Source organism: Equus asinus, chromosome 17 (genome assembly GCF_041296235.1).
Source record: "Equus asinus isolate D_3611 breed Donkey chromosome 17, EquAss-T2T_v2, whole genome shotgun sequence".
Taxonomy (NCBI): domain Eukaryota; kingdom Metazoa; phylum Chordata; class Mammalia; order Perissodactyla; family Equidae; genus Equus; species Equus asinus.
Genome location: NC_091806.1, coordinates 10,890,265 through 10,911,884, shown reverse-complemented (window position 1 = coordinate 10,911,884; position 21,620 = coordinate 10,890,265). Strand labels below are relative to the sequence as shown.

At 51.5% G+C, this 21,620-nt stretch overlaps 1 protein-coding gene across 4 annotated transcripts; it reads right to left on the bottom strand.

Annotated features, from left to right (window-relative positions):
• Positions 1-381: 381 nt before the first annotated feature.
• On the bottom strand, positions 382-7,822 carry SLC35C1 (solute carrier family 35 member C1). 4 transcript variants are annotated; one of them, XM_044749774.2, is made up of 3 exons: positions 7,711-7,822; positions 5,565-6,091; positions 382-2,251 (listed from the first exon to the last, which is right to left on the bottom strand). In XM_044749774.2, exons 1-3 carry the CDS (start codon positions 7,740-7,742, stop codon positions 1,692-1,694), a joined length of 1,119 nt encoding a protein of 372 aa, XP_044605709.1. In that variant the 5' UTR covers positions 7,743-7,822; the 3' UTR covers positions 382-1,691. The 4 variants fall into 4 exon arrangements, with proteins under 4 accessions (XP_044605709.1, XP_044605708.1, XP_044605710.1 ...); XM_044749773.2 differs by lacking the exon at positions 7,711-7,822 and adding an exon at positions 7,392-7,589; XM_044749775.2 differs by lacking the exon at positions 7,711-7,822 and adding an exon at positions 7,319-7,474.
• Positions 7,823-21,620: the final 13,798 nt, after the last annotated feature.

Here is a 21,620-nt window from a genome sequence, read left to right as displayed (position 1 = left end):
GCCTGAATCCCACTGCGGCCTCTTCCTCCCCATGCTCCTCTCGGAACCTTGGTGTCTTCATCTGCAAAATGGCGGATCAGCGATGGCGTCCACCTCGCAGGGTGTGGGGAGTGGGCAGGGTGAATCATGCGTGTGGAGCACTCAGCACCATGTCCAGCCTCCTGCGAGTGTCCAGGCAAAGGCAGCTATTACTACACGAGCCTGAGGTCCGGTCACCCACCTCCCAGGAAGGAGTGTGGTCCCCAGAGCGACCTCTCCCCTCGAGGTCGCCTCTCCACGGGGCCTCGTTCATACGCCCGGTCTAGACCCTTCCTGTCCTTCCTTCACTCAGTCCACACACACAGGATGTCTCACTCTGATTTTTAATTAAATCACACACAATTCAGGGCATCAGGCCCCACCAACTTCATTCATTTTCATTAGAAACCACTTGGGATTGGGTGTGGGGGGGACTGGAAGGGGGTGGCAATGAGAAGACACGCTCCCGGCCTTTCCCTATAGGACTAAAAACATCAGGAATGACCCCAAGGAGATGCGTGGAACAGAATGCCCAGCAGAAGGGACAGGGCTGTGGAGCCACCCCGAGCCTTCAGAGAAGAACGTAATTGGTAGTTTATCTCCTCCATCAGGACTGGGTGACAACCTCTGCCCCGCAGGGGTCAGGATCTGCGAGGACAGCTGAGGCGGAAGGCTCTGTGGCAGGTCCCTCACTCCATCAACCCCCTGGGGGTGAAGCTCCGGGGGAGGCAGATTTGGGAGGGCAGAGGTAGCCCAGGCTGCACTTTCAAGAGGTTGTTACCTGGCCAGGCAGCTGTGCCAGGTGCAGGGACCAAGGGACACGTGGCCCTCGAAGGCTGAGGAGTGAGGCAGGTAAAAGGGATGCCAGTGATTGGGAGGGGGGCTCATGACCTTGCTTAACCTGTAAAAGACGTGTGGTCCCCATATTCAAAAGCTGGAAATATGGGGTGCAGATAGCAGGAAAAGGGCTCTTTCCCACGAGGTATCCCATTCGTGGGGCACTTCCCAGCAGCCCCCCAGGGGTGCCAGCGCCAGGCTCAGGCATAGTGATCTTTCGTCCTCTCTCACGGGGCCTGCTGGTCTGGGCACGGGGAAGACGGAACCCTCGTCCATTTCCTGCCTCAGCCCAGCCCACGCTCTCCCCCAAAGGAAGGCTGGTTTTGGGGGCCAAAGCTAGGCTGCCAGAGCCGAGAGGTTCCCCAAACCCCTTCAGTTGGCCTGCGGTGGGTCACACCCCCATCTCCCCTGAGTATAAGTGCAGATGTACTGGCTTCCCCAATACTGTCCCTTAAAGGTGGTGGCCCGTCCCCAACCCCAAAGGTCACATGGAGGTAGAAGGCCGTGGGAGGGGGGCAGGAGGGGTGCAACCCCTCCCCAGCTCCCTGAGAGCTAGTGCTCTTCCAGAGAACCTCACTGGCTATTCCCAGGGGGCTCCCTCCTCCCTAGGGGAGGACACAAACTTAGAAATAGGAAAGGGGGTCGACACAGCTTGGGCAACTTACTGACATCACTTGAAAACACTGGTTCCATTTCAACCACCAGATTCCGCTCAAGTCCGTAAGCCGTTCCCCGTCCAGGCCACCCTGTCTGGGTCTGGACAGATGCCGTCATGGCTATTCCGCCCCACCCTGGGCATTCTCCCCACTGGGCCACCCCAGGGTCCCCGGAGGAACTCACACCCCCACGCCGCTCTTCTCCTCCTCCTTGGGGCTGGGCTCCTCCTGCACCTTCTTCATCTCCCAGCCCCGGACCCACGTGTAGGCGGAGGAGCCCCCCAGCACCATCATGTTGCTCGTCCACCAGAGGAAGCTCTTGGTGTCCTCGTAGTAGAGGACGGCCAGCACCGTCTGGGCACAGGCTTTGGCCGTGCCGGACACGTTGTGGGTCAGGGGGCTGGTGAACTTGATCTGCAGTCCCGTCACGTAGCCGATGGCGAAGCCAAACAGGCCGCCCAGCGTCATCATGCCCCAGAAGTGGGCGCTGCCCAGCTGGGAGAAGTTGCGGAGGGTCTGCAGCTCCCCCAGCAGCAGGAGCAGGGGCAGGAAGAGGACGCAGGCGTTGACGTTGTTATAGAAGGTCAGGCGCCAGATGCTGCCATCCACGGCTGGGAGCACCTTCTTGGTGTAGATGGCGTTGAGTGAGACGCAGAGGCTGGCCAGCACGCCGAAGACGGTGCCCGTCCAGGACAGGGTGCCCTCGGCCCCCTCCTGGTCCACACCGAGCCAGAAGCCGCCTGCAGCGGGGAGAGGCGGGGGATGAGGACGGGAAGGAAGAAAGACAGAATTTTGCCACCAACGTCCACAGATGGTGTTCTGCCGCCCTCAGCATCCCATCTTCCTCACCCTCCCTGCAATAAAGATGTCCAAAGTCCCTAACACACGCAAGGCACTGACAAGGGTTGCGGAAGTGGCCCAGGACATGAACCCTTCCTCCTGGAGCTGACTTCTCCCAGAGGAGAAAGACATTAAAGCGACTCAGTTCCCAATTACTGCTTTAATGACAGTTGTAATGACAGGGTGCCATGGAAACCCACAACTGGGTGACTTGCTGGCCTGGGGCCTCTGGAAAGGAACATTGGAAATGAGTTGTGAAGGATGAGTCCTTAGCGGTTAAGGTGACCTTGGGCAAGTGACCTGAGGTCTGGGAGCCCTGGCTCCCTCGTCTGTCAAATGGGAACCTACGATGACTTAGAATCCCTGTGGCCTGACTTTTGGGACAGTCACTCTCATCTTGTGTCACCTCCTGCTCACACAGCCTCCATGGCTCCCCAGTGCCCACCATCAAGTCGACGCTCCTCGGCCTGTCATCTGGGCTTCCCACACCCTCGTCAGCCCCGTCCCTGTCCCACGATCGCCCCGAGGAGTCGCTCATGTCCCCACTGCTCATGCCGGGGCTCAGTGTCCTGTTTGTTTCCTGCACCAGAAACACCGTCCTCCCTCCTGGGAGAATCCACTGCTTCTGCACGGTCCAGCCGGCCTCTCCAGGGAGGGAGTCCTTCTTGACACCCTCAGCACTCGGACCTCTTCCTGCCCGTACTTTCCTTCAAGACCTCTGCCTGCCCGGGGCTGCTGGGCACCTGCCCATGGCCACAGTCAGTCCCTTTAGTGACCCCACCTTCCAGAAGGCAGGGGCTGAAGCTTACGCACGTTGGATGCCAGCCACCGCATCCGGCAATTTGAGGGGGTAGGACAAGTTCGGGCGCCAGAGAGATTAGGAATTCATCAGGCTCCGCCATTTAGAGGCTGTGTGGCCTGTGAAAGTTTACCTAACTTCTCTGAGCTCCCATCTGTCAGAACTCCAACCAATCTATTCTCCACCTTGCAACCAGAATATTCTTTCTAAAGTACACATCTGCTCAGGTCCAGTCCTGGCTTCAAGGTCCTCCATGCCTCCTCTCTGCCCTCAGGAAATATTCCAGACTCAACTTGGGCAGCCTCGCATCTGGTGCGTCCCACTCAGGCCCAGCGGTGAAGAAAGGCACATGTAGTTTATTCTGTCTAGAATGTTCTCTCCTCACTCCTTCCTTACACCCGTCTAGCACTTCCTACAGATGACCTGCTTAGATGACTCCCCACCCCTCATCCCTGCCCTGGCCTGGCTTCCCCTGCACCTTCCACGTCCCAATCACAGCTCTTACCTCTCAAGCAGAACTTAGTTACTGTCATTGTCATCACCACGCCCTCCAGGATCCTAGGGGGGGAGTCTATCTTTCCCAAATTTGTAACCCCAAGCTTGGCATGGTCTCTGGCACGTGCTTGGTCATCAATTCCTATTTGTGGGGCAAGTGAATGAATGCATGGAGGTTGCTCTGGAGGTGGCTGTGAGATCAAAGGGGACAGGCCCTCCTACTGGTGGCCTTCCAAGTCCAGAAGGGACGGCCACCTCAAGGTCCCAGACCCCAGAGGGACTCTCAGCCAGAAGGAGCGTTGAAAGGTACTGGGTGACCTCTGGGGCAGGGAGCAGGAGCAGCTGAGACCCATCTTTCCCCCAAGAAGGAAGGAAGGGGAAACCCCGCAGAGAGGGGCCGGTCCGGGCTGGCACAGCGCACCAGCCTCGGGGCGCTGTCCCATCAGGCCGGCCGGTGAAGGCGCCTTCTCGGAAGCTATCTCCGCATCAGCTACTGCGATTACTTAGTCAGGACTCGGCCTAGTTTCCCCAGGGGCTTCACCCTCCTGCATGCAAATTCTCCTACCCAGAAGCCCCCCCTCCTGGCAGGGCCAGCAGGACTCCGAACCAGCTCCCCTTGGGGGGCCAGGGGAGCAGCTGAGAGGGATGTGCCAGGGTCTTAGCTCCTCCAGCTCTGACCTCCACCCTCCTCCCCTCGCCCAGGAGGACCCAGATTGAGCAGCCCAAGATCCAGGAGATGCTCAATGAGAGGAACATTTTCTAGGACAGGTGGCACGGGCGGCGCCCCTCCCCAGCAACCGGTACCGCTCGGTCTGGGACTCTGAGACACCAGCGAAGGCTATGTGGGTCAACCGCGGTGAACTCACAGAGCGAGGAAAAACCCGAACAGGTTCAAAGGCATGTCACCTCCCGGATGACCCAGAGCCCCAGGGGACTCTGAGAGAGCAGGATGCTGGGGGCGCTGTCACCCAGCTGAAACAGTTTGCCATGAGGGGAATGTTCTCTAATCTGTGTTGCCCAGTACAGCAGCTCTGGCCACGTGTGCCTCCCAAGCACTTCGAATGTGGCTACAGAACCAGCTTACAACACCTGCAACTGAGGAGCTGAATTTAAAAAATTTCATTGAATGTGAATGAATTTAAACTAGGTTAGAAGCATAGGCCGGGGAGTCTGGCCAATCTGGGTTTGCAACCCAGGCTGGCTACTTCCTAGCTGTGTGGCCTTGGGCAAGTACCTTAACGTCTCTGAGCCTCAGTTTGCTTGTTTGTACGGCATCGATTACAGGTGATGCTACCACCCACGGGACCTCTAGGGAACAAAGGAGATGCTTTATGCTTTCTTTATGTGAATGATTGGCACAATGTCCCCATCAACAATTCTTATTTTCTGAGAGGCAAGTCTGGAAAGACAGCTAAGAGCTCTCAAAGGTGATCTCTTGCACTGTCTCAGGCATTATCCTGAGCCTGCTGGGTCAGACGGTGATGGTATATATTAAAAGATGATGTGTGTGCTACAAAGAGCACTGGATGAGGAGTTAGGACATTTGAGCTCTTGAGAAATAAGAGAGCATGGTGGTCAAGTGTCTGGGGCCAGATTGCTTGAGATCACATCCCAGCTCTGCTACTTATTAGCTGTGTGATCTTTGACAAATTACTTAACCTCTCTGTGCCTTGCCTTTCCCTCTGTGAAATGTAGATTATAATCCCCTCTTGTTATGAAAGGCCCTGGCTGGGCCTTTAACTTGCCGGGTGACCTCAAGAAAGTTACTTGCTCTCTCTGGGCCCCAGGCTCTTCCTCATATGAGTGTGGCAACAAGGGAAGAGGGACAGATTAAGTCCAAAGATGCTTGGCAGGGTTGATCTTTAGGGTTTCGGGCCCCCTGTGCCCCCCATTCCCCGTGGCCCCGGCTGGCCACTCACCGATGATGATGCCGCAGGCGAGCAGAGCGTAGAAGGACGTGGTCTGCTTGAGAAGCAGGTAGGAGAGCAGGACGTTGAAGACGGTGGTGAGCGAGCGGCCCACGTTGTAGAAGGCGACGCCGACGTACTTGAGGCAGAGGTTGTTGAAGGTGATCATGCCGATGAACACCACCGACAGGGGCAGGATGCTGCGGGCCACCCTGAGGTCCAGGCGCAGGCTGGGGAAGTCCACGGCGCCAGGGCAGCAGGCAGCCAGGGCGCTGAGGCCCTTGCACAGCAGCGTGGTCACCAGGCACTGGTAGAAGGTGACAAAGATGGGGGTGTCCAGGCGCAGGGAGGGGCTGTTCAGCAGGTACTTGTTGAGGAACACCATGGAGATGGACGTGACCCAGTAGAGAGAGACCACCAGTGCTATCTGGACCGCCCGCAGCAGAAAGGGCTTCTCCTCACTGGCCTCCGCCTCCCCGGTGGGGTCGGAAGCCCCCATCAGTGCCATGTGCAGGATCCTGGACCGCTTCAGAGGGGCCCTGTTCATGGTAGCAGAGGAGCTGGGTCACTCCACAGCCACCACCGATTTCCTGGAGCCCAGAACCACGTCTCCTTTGTGCAAGCCACAGCCCTCAACTGTCACGCGGGGGGTGGCCTAGGGGCCTCCCCACCGCCCTCTGGGACGGAGACGTTCTGCTTTGGGGTGAGCCCCAGCACCTGCGCCCAGCCTGAGGGGGCTCATGAGACAAGACACAAGGAAGGGGAGACGGACAGGCTAAGGGTGCACAGGGACGACCTGTCATGGAGCAGGGGCTGGGGCTGGGGCCTAGTCGGGAAGGGTCTCAGGGCGAAGGGAGGGGAGAGGAATGGAAGGGGAAGCGGGGAGCGGAGGCGTGCAGGACGACGGGGCTAGGAGGGGGCGGAGGAGAGCGCGGGGACGGTGTGCAGAGGGCGGCGCGGCGGCTCCGGAGGGAGCGGTTTGCACGGAGAGGGGGGAGGCGTGCAGGGAGCTGAACGGAGGGAGGGCGTGCGGGGGGTTTGCAGAGGGGTGCAGGGGAGATCAGAGGTGCTTGGGATCGGGGTCCGAAGGACGCGGGCGGAGGCCGGGCGGGCACAGGCCCTCGGCGAGCCGCCCTCCGGAGCTGCGGCTGCGGCTCAGCCCAGCGCCTCCGGACATCCGAGGCCGCTCCCCCGGGCGAGGCGGGCCCAGGGCTCATTTCCTGACACGCCCCGGCCCCCTCCTTAAAGAGCCCGCTCGCCCGGCCTCATCCTTAAAGCCACAGCCCGCCAGAAACGGCCCTCGGAGGCGCGCTCCCCGCGCGCGGATGGTGGGGAGCTCTCGGCCGCCGCGGAAGGGTCCTGTGAGTGCTTGAGCCTCGGCCTCCCCCCCCGCCCCGCCCCGCCAGCTCCGTCCCTCGGACTCCGCGCATCTGCAGGTCCCCTCTGTTCCCCCATCCTCCGGCCGGACCGCGCCCCCAGGATCTTGGCACCGCCCCGCGTCCCTCGGCGTCTAGAGACCCCTCCCGCCAGCCCTGCGTCCCTCTCCCTAGCCTCAGCTCACTCCCAAAAACCCTTGCTGCCGTTTTCCCACCGCCCCCAGCCCTCTCCCAAGCCTGAGACCCCCAGCAGCGCTCCCAGAGGCCGGAGGCCATACCGCCTCTTGCAGACCTCCGTCTGTCAGCCGGGTCCCCCCATTCGAGACCCTCCCCGCGGCCGGATCCGAGGCTCAATGCAGCACCCCCTCCCGCTTCTAGAAAACTCCCTACCCAAGTCCGGCTAGCCGCGAGCTCCGGCCTCGGGGCTGGCGTTTCCGGGCTGCGAAGGCGACCCCACGCTCACCTCCTGCTCCGCACTGGCCGCCCGCCCGCGCCACCGAGCGCCGCACCTGCAGCGCCGCGCCCAGGACCGCGCCCGCGGGACACGACTTCCTGCTCCCGGCCCCGGGCGCCGGCCCCGTGCCAGCCTCGCCGCCCGCGCCCCATGTGGGGCCCGGGGCGGCGGCGGGGCGACCGGGTCCCAGGCTGACCTCAGCCCCGGGTTACCCTGCCGGCCGGGGGAGCAGGCCCCCTCCTCTTTCCAAGCCGCCCCAGCCCCCGGTACCCCGCCCCGTCCGCCCATAACCCCCGCCCCCTCCCCTGCTCCGCTCCGCTCCGGTTACCGCCGCTTGCACGTCCCGGGGCCCGGCTGCATCCCTGGCCGGTGGCGCCCCGGCCTGCGCTTCCCGGAGCGCGTGCGGGCAACAGCCCGGATTCTTCCTGCCGCCAGAGTGGAGGGTCCCCCGCCCCTCCCAGAGAGCGGGCCTGGGAAGTCGGTCACCAGCCGTGGCCGGTCACTCACCAGGCCCCCAGGAGGGTCGACTTCTCCCTGGTTCCCGCTCTGGCGCCAGCGTTGGGCGGCTCACGTCTCCTGAGTTCTCTTCACTGTAAAACTGGGGGGCTGGACTAGACCGGTGGGTCTTAACTTCCTTGCACAAAACTCTAGCTGGTATGGTCGAAAGTAGGGACGACCGTCTGTTTGTAAGATTTCGGACACCATTTAATTGGTACCATTTAATTTATGTGTAAGATGGCTGAGTTTTGTTTTGTTTTGTTTTTTGAGGAAGATCAGCCCTGAGCTAACATCTGCTGGCAATCCTCCGCTTTTTTGCTGAGGAAGACTGGCCCTGAGCTAACATCCGTGCCCATCTTCCTCTACTTTATACGTGGGATGCCTGCCACAGCATGGCTTGCCCAGCGGTGCCATGTCTGCCCCCAGGATCCCAACCTGTGAACCCCAGGCCTCTGAAGTGGACGTGTGCACTTAACCGCTGCGTCACCAGCCAGCCCCAGATGTCTGAGATTTGCTTTAAAATGCTCAGAACATTCACCAAAAAGAAAAGAAAAGGTCGATAGATAGATAAAACAAGAAAGGCAAAATGTTGATAATCGCTGAAGCTGGGCATAGGTACGTGGGGTGTTAGGGGTCCTCTTACTTTTGTGTACGTTTGAAAATTCCCATAATAAAAAGAGAAAACCTATGGAGTCTACTTAAAGTGTCACTCTAAGTGCGAAGACCCTGCCCCAGCGTCACACAGCCCTTGGTGGGTTACCCGGAAATGGACGAGTAACAGGAAGATAGATACACACTGTCCGGCAGCCCCCCAAAGGCACCAACTCCCCCGTGAGCTCTGCCCCAGGTCCTGTCCCCTTCCATCGGCCCTCTGGTCCTTGCTCTGTGATACCTACACCCCTCTTACTCCAGGGATGGGACTTCCTGCTTCCTAGTTATGGGCTGGTCTTCAGGTGGAAGATGCTATCTGGTCACCTTGTCACCTTTGGGATCAAATTATCCCTTTGGGGAAGCAAAGACTTCAAGGGACTGAGCTGGTCACCTGGATCCTACTTGGAGAATCCCCTTCCAGGGCCAAATGTCAAAGGTTGTGGGTTTCAGTTATTAAGAGCAATGCCAGCCCACCAGAGTCTCTTCTCTCTTAAGGCTGGTATTTCACCATGACCAATATTTGATGACAAACAGGGCAAACTTGTCTCTGAGAGGCCCTGGTTTCCTGGAAGCACCCTTCCTCTTGGCACCTTAGCAAAAGTTGATTGATCTGATGAATGTGCTGCCACCTTGAGCCCCGAGGGAAGTGATATACACTGTCTATAGGCCGGGCGCACTTCCCTGGGAGAGGCCTGGGGGCACGCTGAGCTGGAAGTGTGGGCCACAGTCTGGGCTGTCTATGGGCCAGGGGACCCAAGTATCCCTGTCTCCGGTCTCTCCCCTTACAAGCTCCCTGAAATTCCACCAGGAGCGCCACTCCCTTGCATTACGGTTGTAATAGGCCAGTTTAGCAGGTTTTCTGGATTCTAATCGTTTTTGTTCCTTATGAAGGAAACGGGAGGTGGGGATGTCTTTTATGGGTCAAAGGCCTCAGGAGTTATGCAATTGGCACAAACTGTTTGCTTTGGAATTTTTCTTAAGGAATGTGAATTGTTAAAGCCATCTGTAAAGGGTGGAGTTTTAGGTCTTGTCGGGAGTCATTACCCAGCGTGTGAACTCGGTGTGAGGCAGAACATAAAGTCATCGCTGTTATAGCTGGAAGGCTGTAGTAAGCCAGGGAGTAGGGCCCTTCATGGGTGTGATTCTAATTTCTTGCCTTGAGCAGGAGCCACTAATGATGTCAGAAGAAGACCGTTTCTGCCAGGCAGGGTGGACAGAACAAGCTCCCAGGTGCAGGGGACAGTGGATCTGTACCAGTCGGGCCTCAGAGCTCCTGGGAGCACACAGATGTCGACTATCTCACTCCTGAGCTGAAGAGGGACTCATAAGCTTACTCTATGTGCCGGACATTACTAATTATCTACCCAAAGTCCAAAATAATTGGATGCCCAGCCAGAGACCACATTTCCCAGTCTCCCTGTGGGGAGGTGAACTATGTGACACAGTGGATGGAGAAGGGACTTGATATGTCCAGGCCTTCAACTTGAGGTGGGTGCTCCTGCATGCTCTCTCCTCCTCTTCCCGCAAGCTGGGACCCAAATGCATCTGTACCCCAACGGTGACCATGCAGATGAGGTCCGTGTCTTAGGGGTTGTGGGAACAACATGATGGAAAGAAGCAGGGTCTCTGATCATGTGGAGCAGAGGCACTTGCCCATGTGGACTGCCTACCTTGAGACTGTATGTGAGAGGGGAATCAACTTATGCTCTTTATGGATCTGTGCAGTTGTAAAGGGGTCTCTTTGTTACAGCAGTGAGGCTGTACCCACATACCCACTGTAGGCTACATTCCCTTCTCCTCATATACACATTCTCTAGGCAAAGTGGAGAAAGCATCGCATTGTTAGTCTGATCCCTCCGTCTCTCTTGCTTTTTCTTTCTCAGTTTATCATCTATCTATCTATCTATCTATCTATGTATCTATCTGTCTATCCATCTATCCATCCATCCAACCATCCATCCATCCATCCATCTATCTACCCATCCAACCATCCATCCATCCATCCATCCATCCATCCATCTATCCATCCAACCATCCTATCCTTATCCAGGACCTAGCACAAATCCTGGCACAGTAGATGCTCAGTACCTATTTGTGGAATGAACAGAAGTCAGTTCCTGAAGGAAGGAGTACCTGAAAATCAAGACTAATTTATGAACTTTTTTGGCCCTAAGCCCTGAAAACTTTATAAGGCTCCTCATTCACCCCATATGTAATTCAAAATAAAAATTTATACTGAACTGTAAAATAAATGTAAGCAGAGCGAAGAATGTTCTGATTTTTCTTGTGAGGATTGCAATGTTCATTTGAGAATAATATATTCTTTCCAGAAGAAAAAATTGACGTCTTTCCTTGGCTGGTACTTGTGAGAGACACCACTAGTTGTCTACCACAGGGGTTGGCAAACCTTCTCTGTAAAGGATCAGAGTTGGTATTTTAGACCATGGGCCATACGATCTCTGTTGCAATTACTCAATGCTTCTCTTGTAGTGTTGTAAGCAGAGGAGGGCAGCTGTGTTTCAATAAAACTTTATAAATAGGAAATCTAGGAAAGGGAATGCATAACCCTACAGCTCCTGTAATATGCACTGAGTCATCTCCGAGCGGGAATGGTGTCTCCCCCAGATTGGCAGCTGACCCGTGCACAATGAGTAACAGTGTCAGCCCCTCTTGGTGGAGGGTGTTTTACTAACAGCCGACACTTGTTGAAGGGGGGCTGCATGCCACGTGTTTCATACACAGCATGGCGGTCCTTTTAATGACGCTGTGAGGGGCAGTCTCTCATCATAATCCCTATTTTACAGATGAGGAAACTGAGACCCCAGAGATGTTGTGTCACGAGCCCAAGGCTGTCCAATGGAGAGATGAGAGCTGGATTTGAGCCCGGGTAGGCTGACTTACTCACTTAATTATTAATATTATGCTGCCTCTCCTTGTGTGTATGGCACTTCGCAGCTTACAAAGCATTAAAAAGAAAAGTTCTCAGAACCTCACAGCTTCAAAGTACCTTAGAGGTTGTCTACCCAAACCCCTCACATGACAGAGAAGGAAACAGGTTCAGAGATGGGGAGTGACGTGTTCAGGGTCACATAGTTTATGAAAGGGAGAGACAGGACCAGAAGTCCGCTCTCTGGACTCCAAGCTCCCTCCCTGAACCGTGAACTCCGCGAGCACAGGGGCTGTGCCATAGGCATCTTTGGGCCTTCACCACCTAGTGTGGCGCCTTGCACACAGTAGGTGCTCAGGGAACGGGCATTAAATGAACGTGAGTCTGGTGCTGGTGTTATTATTAGACATACCAATTCATTCCAGCATGACTTTCATACCCCTTAGGGCATGGCGCACGATGCTTGGCGCATACTAGGTATACAGCGTTGAATAATGTCCTCCCCCAAATTCATCCTCAGAACCTTGGAATGTGTCCTTTTTGGAAATACGGTATTTGCAAGTGTAATAGTTAAGTTAAAATGAGTTTATACTGTATTAAAGGGGACCCTAAACCCTATGACTGGTGTCCTTATAAGGAGAGAGATTTGGTGACAAAGGTGACACACAGGGAAGAAGGCCGTGTGAAGTGGTGGCGGAGATGGGAAAGATGCAGCTACAAGTCAAGAAACTCCAAGGATTGCCGGAAAGCACCAGAAGCTAGGAGGGCAGCATGGGACAGACTCTCTGTCAGAGCCTCCAGGAGGAATCAACCCGTGACACCTTGATTTTGGACTTCTGGCCCCCTGAACTGTGAGACAGTAAATTTTTGTTGTTTTGAGTTACCAAGTTTGTGGTAATTTGTCACGACAGCTCTAGGAAATTAATAGATTAGGTTTGTGGAAAGTGAAACCAAAAACTGTTGCTTGACTGATAAATCCCAGGGGGACCATGATAGCAACAGCTTTGTCTCAGTCCTGCCTGGGGGTGAGGGGAGGGAAGATTCTGGCAGCTTATTTAATGCTTAATCCCCACCAGCCAATGGTTCTGATTCTCCTGGGGAGACGTGAGCCATCCTCAGACTTCTAATTCTTGGCCTGGTGAAGATGATCTTAAGACCTTGGATGATCTCTCCATCTCTCTGGACCTCAGTTTTCCCATCAGTAAAATGGGAGGGGAATCGGGCTTGACGGTCTCTAAGGTAAAAGACTCTGATTCTTGTCCCAGATGGTATGTGCAGTGGAAGGGGAAAGCTTTTTGAAGCTGTTGGGGAGGAAGACATTTCCTCTACCCGCTCTAGGTCCTTCTGGCCAGGCTAAAAATTAAGTTGATGTGAGATAGAATAACAGGAGAAAATCAAACAAAGCTTCATAACATGTATACATGGGAGAGGCTCAGGAAAACTAAGCAACTCTCCAAAATGGCAGAGGTTCTCATCTTAAATACCACCTTCAGCTACAAAGGAGGATGTTGGGGGTGGGGGGAGTCAGTTATGGGAGATCACCAGAAAAGGACAGTAAACAAGAGTGAGGTTATATGCAGATTTAAGTCCATGCCTTCTGCATTGATGAGAGCATCTAGAGATAAGGTCATGCCCCCTTCTTCCTGGTACAGAGAAGGAGACACCTTTACAGATGGAGATTTCCCTTACAAACATAAATGTCTCTCTCTTTTTTTTTTTTCTTCTCCCCAAAGCCTCCCACTACATAGTTGTATATTCTAGTCATGAGCACCTCTGGTTGTGCTATGTGGGACACCGCCTCAGCATGGCCTGATGAACAGTGCCATGTCCACGCCCAAGATCCAAACCAGTGAAACCCCAGGCTGCTGAAGCAGAGCGTGCAAACTTAACCACTGGGCCACAAGGTGACCCCATCTTCTTTTTTTTTTAAATGTCTCTTGCAAACGGTAAAATTCTGTTTTATTTTCGGATGGCTAATTCTGATTCCCCACAAAGCAAAATGGAATTTATTGACTCATGTCCTGGAAAGTCCAGGGGTTCTGGCTTTAGGTGCAGCTTGATCCAGTAGCTCAAACAATGTCGTCAAATCCTGGTCTGGGCTCTTCTCCAAGTGTTGGCTCTGTTCTCAGACTCCATGTGATGACAAAATGGCTTCAAGCCTTCCCGACATTACACTACTCACGGTTTTTTGTTTTTTTGTTTTTTTTTAATAGACTTTATTTTTCAGGGCAGTGTTAGATTCACAGCAAAACTGAGCAAAAGGTACAGAGATTTCCCATCAACCCCTGCCCCTACAGTGCATAGCTGCCCTCATCATCAGCTCCCCCACCAGAGCGGTACATTTGCTAGAATTGACAAGCCCACATTAACACATCACAAGCACCCAGAGTCCATGGTTTACACGGTTCACTCTTGGTGTTGTACATTCTATGGGTTTGAACAAATGTACAGACACGTATCCACCATTATAGGATCACACAGAGTCATTTCACTGCCCTAAAACACCGCTCCCCTTCAAGTCTGGTGGGGCAAATCGCTGTTTCACGCAGGTTCACGCTGATTGGTCCAGCTCCGGTCATATGACCACCCTCGACCAATCATGTGGCCAGGTGGATAAAGGCCGCCTGTGGCTTCAGCCCTGCACGGCAAGCTGGGCACCTGGACCCAGACCCGCTGGTCGGAGAGGAGGGAAGGGGCGGCTCCGGGCCTGAAATTTAGGCGGTGTTGCCGGAAGAAGGGGATGGATGCTGGACCGGCAGACTCCAGTGTGCACCGTGAGGGGCCTGTCGGGTGGGGGAGAGGCATCTGGAGGGCTGCACGCGGCTCTTCCCTCCTCCTTGCTCACGTGGTCCCACTTAGGTCCTGCGCTCCCACTGTCACCGCTATACCTGTCTGACTTCTTGTCCTTCAGATCAGGGCAGACGTCACTTCCTTAGGGAGACCCTCCAATTAGATAAGGTCTCTGGGATGCGCGCTCCCGCCCCTTCCCTTGGTCGATGGGATGTGAAGAGAGTGCGCACAGGAGGCCTCTCGCCCCGTTTTGGCTGAGAACGCCCCCATCTCCTTTTGGAGTGCACCTCCTCGGTCACTGCGGTCTTCAGGGGGCCGTCAATCCAGGAGCTTGCTCTCCTCCAGCCAAAGGGGTGAGTACGTGACCCAGGCCGGGCCAGTGAGGCCACTGCTTACTTTTTCTGCCTCTGAAATGAAGCCTGGAGCAGAAACAACCACCAAACCTAAAGTTGGTTACAGCTGAGTCACAGCGCCAGCCACACCCAGAAAGCCCGTTCACTGTTTCTTGCCCCTGAGACCCCAGAGCTGCCCCGCTTGCTCTTCCTTCCCAGCCGTGCTCTGCAGCTTTTCTCCCAGTTCTCTGAGCAACCCTGGGCTCCTCCAGTGACCTCCTTTATGCATAAGTTGGCTGGAGTCTGTATTTTTCCCCTGCAGTCTCAGAACCCTAGGTGCTACTGTGGGCATTTCCCTCTGTGCGACAAAAGGGGTGAGAGCAGGAACTGGCCAGCTCCAGGGAGTGAGTCCAGCCCCCACAGCCCCAGCCCTCCCCAAGTGCTGAGGTTCCAGGAGCCGAGTAGGAGAAAGAAAAAGGACGGGGTAGCAGGAAGTGTAGGCCAGGATGTGCAAACACTGGTGTGTTTGCAGAAGGCTGCCAGCTGGTGGATGTAAGTCAAGGTTGACTTCTTTTCCTGGGTCTTTGCTGTAAACCTGGCAGGTGGGCTGTGGGTGAGGTGGGCTGGTGTGGATACCTGGGAATTTGAAATTGGTTTAATTTAACCAACGTGTTCAGAATGCTCCTTCTGCTTGATCCCCACTCTCTTCGTCCTCGCCTCTGCTGGGCTCACTGTTCAGTTCAGATGACTTACAGGACACCTGACGCTTACACTGCTGATGGCCCTTTTGCCCTTTAGTGGGTTTTGAATGGTCTGAAATGAACATAACCCAACTTTCACATACAGATTATATGAATGAATGACTGAATACGTAAGTGAACTGAGTTAGTTCCCATTCTAGAGCCACAGAATCCATAGTAAGAACCCTCTCGCTACCTTTTTGCTTTTTTCTCTCCCTGTGGTATAGCATAGCAATTAGAACCTTGCCCTCTAGAGTCAGCGAGACCTAGGTGAAGTCCTGGCTTCTCCCCTTTACAGGCCGTGTGGCCGTGGTAAGTGTCGTAACCTCTCTGGGACACAGAAGCGTTATTTGTAAAGAGAATGGTAATAATATATGACTCAGCATAGTGTCTGTCACGTGTTTACCCATTATTAGTATTCCTTGTGGGTTTTTTTTTCCCTGTGCTGCTCTTTCAGCGGTTCTTGTGTATCCTCTTGGCACTGGCGCGTTCTTCATCATTGGACTACCACTCTGTATCAGTTAGCTATTGCTGCATAACAAAATGCTTCAAATTTTAGCTCCTGAGTCTGTGCATCAGCTAGACAGTTCAGCTGATCTTGGCTGGGCTTTCTCACATGTTTGTGGCCAGCTGTAGGTTGGTTTAGGATGGTCTCAGCTGGGATAACTGGGCTCTCCTCCATGGGGCATCTCATCCTTCAGCGGTCTAGCCTGGGCTTGTTCTTATGGTGGTCAGAAGTCTGAAAGAGAGCAAGACTGGCAAGGCCTCTGGGGGCCTAAGCTCAGACATGGCACAATATCACTTCTGTCTTATTTCTTCTGTTGGCCAAAGCAAGTGCCCAGGCTAGTCCAGAGGAGGCTGCAGAGTTATAGGCCAAGGGTGTGGACACAGGTAGGGCCAATAATGGCGGCCAGGAATGCCATCAGGTCTGTCCTGCACACTATAGTGTAACTGATTCCTTCGCTCTCTCCAACCAGACTCTGTCTTGCCCACCTCTGTGTCCCTGGTGCCCAGCACAGAGCTTGGCACATAGGAGGTGTCAATAAAGGTTTGCTGACTGAGTGAATGAAGAGCTGGGCTGAGGAGCTGTCCCTGGTGTGCTGGGGAGCCACCTGGCCTGCGGACATCCTGTCAGAGACATCCTAATCTGGAGGAGAGCCATCATAAGGCAGCGGGCACTGAAGTGTGGCTTTAGACTTCCAACTCAGCCGGACGCTTCTATTTGAGCTGAGCATCAGACTTTGGAAGGTCAAATGGTCATGCCTATTTTGGTGTCATTCCTGACATCTCTGTGATCCGGGGAGGGACGCCACATTTAACCAGTGTCATTACATCAGGAAGACAAACGAGGCAGGTCACTCGGATTGATTATTCATATCTGAACATTTGCAAACATAGGTAAGCATTTTAGAAGTAACCCAAACTGAAAAATCTTGTTTTGTGCTTTATATATTGAAATTATTTCAATCAGTTGGTGAATACACATATATTTATTATTCCAGGGTAAAATGGTATACAAACTAATGATAATTGAAAGCTGTTAATTTTATGTGCAAAATAATTGCTAAGTTTCAAATATTTAAATAAATAGGAAAATAGACTAATAGTTTATACGAATATTAAGAGACAGCGTGTTGGCCAGATAATTTTAGGAAGAACACTTTATTCTTTTGGAACCAATAAATGTTTATACAGATTTCAGTAAGAGGGCTCAGCAGACTGATAGAGATTCAATTATCTTTTATAATTCCAATGTTTATGGAGCTGTTTGGCAGAATAGTATTTTTAACATTAAACAAAATAACTTTTAAGAACTGTATTTGACTTGGAGTTATTTAATTCCATTTAGATCATTAATCTTTCAAGAAGATGTCTATTTGGAAATTATTCATATCTTGTGTGATCAATTAAAAGCAAAATGTCTTTTACCACAAAACTTTCCAAGGAAGAAAAATTCTGATCTCAAGTACAGCAAAATTCATGACAAATTAACTTCTATTCACACACGAATATAAAGAAAGAATATAAAAAGGATGAAGGGAAAAAGAATGTTTTTAAAAGTCAGAAGTAACCTCTAACCTCCTCTTTTACAAAAACAAATATCCTGCTCTTCCACTAACCTCAGTTGAAAATGAGAGACTAATGTGGTACATGTGCCATGTATAATTGGAAGAGAAATGTAACTGCTAAACACAGAAAGCAGAATTTCTGCCCATAATGTCAAATTTCTTTCAAGTGAGGTTTATTGAGGTCTACATTACATAAAGAAAAATTTCTTTTCTTTTTTTTTTTTTTTTTTTTTGCGGGGAAAGATTCGCCCTGAGCTAACATCTGTTGCCAATCTTCCTCTTTTTTTCCCTTCCCAAAGCCCAGAGCCTGGTTGTCTATCCTAGTCATGAGTCCTCCTTGTTCTTCTATCTGAGCTGCTGCCACAGCATGGCAACAGACAGCCGGGTGGGGCGGTTCCGCGACTAGGAAATGAACCCGGGCCGCTGAAATGCCGAGAGCTGAACTTTAACCACTAGACCATCAGGGCTGGCTCAAATTTATCATTTTTAGGTATACAGCGCTGTGAATTTTGACCATTGTATACACTTGGGCAACCGCCACAATGATCAAGATAGAAAACAGTTCTATCATCCCAAAAAGTTCCCTCAGTCATCGGGGAATGGATTTCTGTCCCTGTAGTTTTGGCTTTTCTGGAAGGTTGTATAAAGGGAATCCTATGATAGGATGTAGCCTTTTGTGTCTGACTTCTTTCACTTAGCATAATGCTTTTTTTGCTGAGGAAGACTGGCCCTGAGCTAGCATCCATGCCCATCTTCCTCTACGTTATACGTGAGACGCCTGCCACAGCATGGCTTGACAAGCAGTGCCATGTCCGCACCCAGGATCCGAATCGGGGAACCCCGGGCCGCCAAGAAGTGGAATGTGTGCACTTAACTGCTGTGCCACCTGCTGGCCCCAGCATAATGCTTTTAAGATTCATCCATGCCGCAGGTATCAGTCAGTCTGTTCCTTTCATGGTGTACCACAATTTGGTTATCTAACCACCAGATGGTGGACTTCTAGGTTCTTTCCAGTTTGGGGGAGAGCTGTGAAAAAGCTGCTGTAACATTTGTGTATAGGTCTTTGTTGGATGTCTGTTTTCATTTCTTTTGAGGAAATACCCAGGAGCAAGATTGTTAGGTCTTAGGGCAAGTGTGTGTGTAACTTCTTAAGAGATTGCCAATTTCTTTTCCAAAATGACCTTACCCACCAGAAATGCATGAAAGTTCCATTTGTCTGCATCCTTACCAGGACTTGGTATTGTCAGCCTTTCATGTTTCTTCTTTGGGGAAGTGTCTGTTCTTATGTCTTGATCCATTTTTTTTACCCCCCCCTTTTTTTTTTTTTTGGTAAGGAAGATTGGCCCGAGCTAACATCTGTGCCAGTCTTCCTCTGCTTTATGTGGGATGCTGCCACATTGTGGCTTGACAAGTGGTCCTAGGTCCAGCCAGGGAGCTAAACCTGTGAACCCTGGGCCACCGGAGAGCAGTGTGTGAACTTAACCACTATGCCACTGGGCTGGCCTCCTTTTTTACCCATTTTTAAATTGGCTTGTTTGCTTTTGATTATTGAGTTTTGAGAGTTCTTTATCCATCTACACACGAATTCTTTATCCAATATATGCATAAAAAATATTTTCTTCCAGGCAAAGGCTTGTCCTTACATTCTCTTAACAGTATCTGTGAAAGCACAGAAGTTTAAAATTTTGATAGTCCCATTAATTATTTTTTCCTTTTTGATTTGTGCTTTCATATCCTATTTTTTGCCTAACCCAAGATCACACATACTTTCTCCTCTGTTTTCTTCTAGAAGCTTTGTGGTTCAAGGCTTCCCGTTTAGACCTATGATCCGTGTTCAGTTAGTTTTGTATATGGCGAGGGCTGTGAGTCAAGTTTCCTGTTTTTTTTTTTTTTTTTTTTTTTAACACAGGTATGTTGAAATGTTCCCACAGCATTTGTTGAAAATGTATTCCTTCCCCTTTGAATTATCTTGGCCCCTTTGTTGAAAACCAATCGAGCGTGGATCTGTGGGTTTATTTCTGAACACTGCTCTCTCCCATCGTGTACATACTGATCCTTTCGCCAACACTGAGTTCTCTTATCCCTGTGTCTTTATGTTAAGTCTTGGAGTCAGGTGTGTGAGCCCTCTGTCTTCTTTCAAACAATGCTTTGACTAACCCAGGTCATCTGCTTTTCCATAGAAATTCTAGAATCAGCTTGCCAATTTCTACAGAAAAAGACTTGCTGGGGGTTTTATCAAGATTATATTTGCTGTGTGGACCAATTCGGGGAGAAGTGACATTTTAATCATTTTAAGGCTTTTGGTCCATGGACATCACATGTTTCTCCATTTAATTAGCTCTTTGTCTCATCGATGTTTTAAAACCTTGTGCGTATTTCATTAAATTTATCCCTAAGTGTTTCAGGCTTTCTGTAGCTATTGTAAATGGTACTTAAAAAAAATCTCAGTTTCCATTTATTTATTTCTCTGTATAGAATACAATTGATTTTTGTATATTGATTTGTATTCTACGACCCTTGATTAACACACTTATAAGCTCTAATAGCTTTTGAAAACAGCTTTATTGAGATATAAATCACGCACCATACCATTTACGCGCTTAAAGTACACAATTCAATGATTTTTAATATATTCACAGAGTCGCGCAACCATCATCACTATCATTTTAGAACATTTTCGTCACCCCAGCAAGAGCCCCTCATGGCTGTCAGTGGTCACTTCTCATTGTCCCTCACCTCTCAGTCCTGGGCGAGTAGTAGTGCGCCTTCTGCCTGTGTAGACTTGCCTCTTCTGGACGTTTGACATAAATGGATTCATGCAATATGTGGTCTTTTGTGATCGGCTTCTTTTACTGAACGTAATGTTTTCAAAGTTCCTGTATGTTGTAGTGTCTATGAGTACTTCCTTCCTTTTTATAACCGTGTATCAGAGTTCTCCAGAGAAACAGAATCAATAGGAGATGCACAAATAGGAAAAAGGATTTGTTATGAGGAATTGGCTCCTGCAATTATGGAGGCTGAGAAGTTCCGCAATCTGCCCTCTGCAAGCTGGAGGCCCAGGAAGGCTGGGGAGTAAGTCTGTCTGAGTCCAAAGGCCTGAGACTCAGAGAACCCAATGGTCTAGGTCCCACTCTGCGGGCAGGAGAAGCTGCGATGTCTCAGCTGAGGCAGGAAAAAAGGAGGGCAAATTCTTTCTCCCTCCACCTTTTGTCCTACTCGGGCCCTCAGTGGACTGGACGCTGCCCACCCACGTTGTGGGGACCATCTACCTTACTGAGCCCGCTGATTCAGGTGCTGACCTCATCCAGACGCACTCTCACAGACGCACCCAGAAATAATGTTTAATTTGAGCACTTGTGGCCAGTCAAGTTGACATAAAATTAACCATCACAGCCTGAAGAATGTTCAGTGTATGGCTACACCACATTGTATTTATCCACTCACCAGTTGCCATTTTTGAATATCGTAAATAATGCAGCTATGAATGCTCGTGTTCAGGTTTTTGGGTGGACGCGTGTTTCCGATTTCTGCAGTCGCGTGGAATGCTCTAAATAAGTTGGGTATGTCTAGTTGATATCTAGCATTGTTTAAGTTCTCTGTTTCCTTATTGATCTCCCGTCTAGCTCTCTGTCCGTTATTGATAGCGAGATATTGAAGTCTTCAGCTGTTACTGTAGAGCGGATGTTATGGGCTATTTGTATCCCCTCCAAATTCACGTGTTGACGCCGTAACCCTCTAGTGTGGCTGTAATTGAAGATGGAGTCGCTAAGGAAGTGATGAGGGTTAAATGAGGTCATAAGGGCCAGGCCTTGATCTCATAGGATTAGTGTTCTTATAAGAAGAGACATCAAAGAGCTCTCTCTGTGTGCACAAAAGAAGGTTGCATGAGCACACAGCAAGGTGGCGGCCGCCTGCAAGCCAGGAGAAGGGGCCTCAGAGTGACACCTGCCTTGATTTCGGACTCCTCCGCCTCTAGAACTGTGAGAAATAAATTTCTGTGGATTAAGTGCCCCAGTCTGGGGTATTTTGTCATGGCAACCTGAGCAGACTGAAACAGCTAATTTCTCCCTCGAATTCTGTCAGTTTTGCTTGATATATTTGGGGCTGTGTTGTTAGCCGCATATATGTTTACAGTAGTCATGTTTTCATGGGGGGTTAACTCTTTTCTCAATATATAATGTCCTTCTTTGTCTCTTGTAACTGTTTTTGTCTTAAAGGCTGTTTTGTATGATATTAATATAGCCACCCTGTCGTATTTTAGTTACTATTTG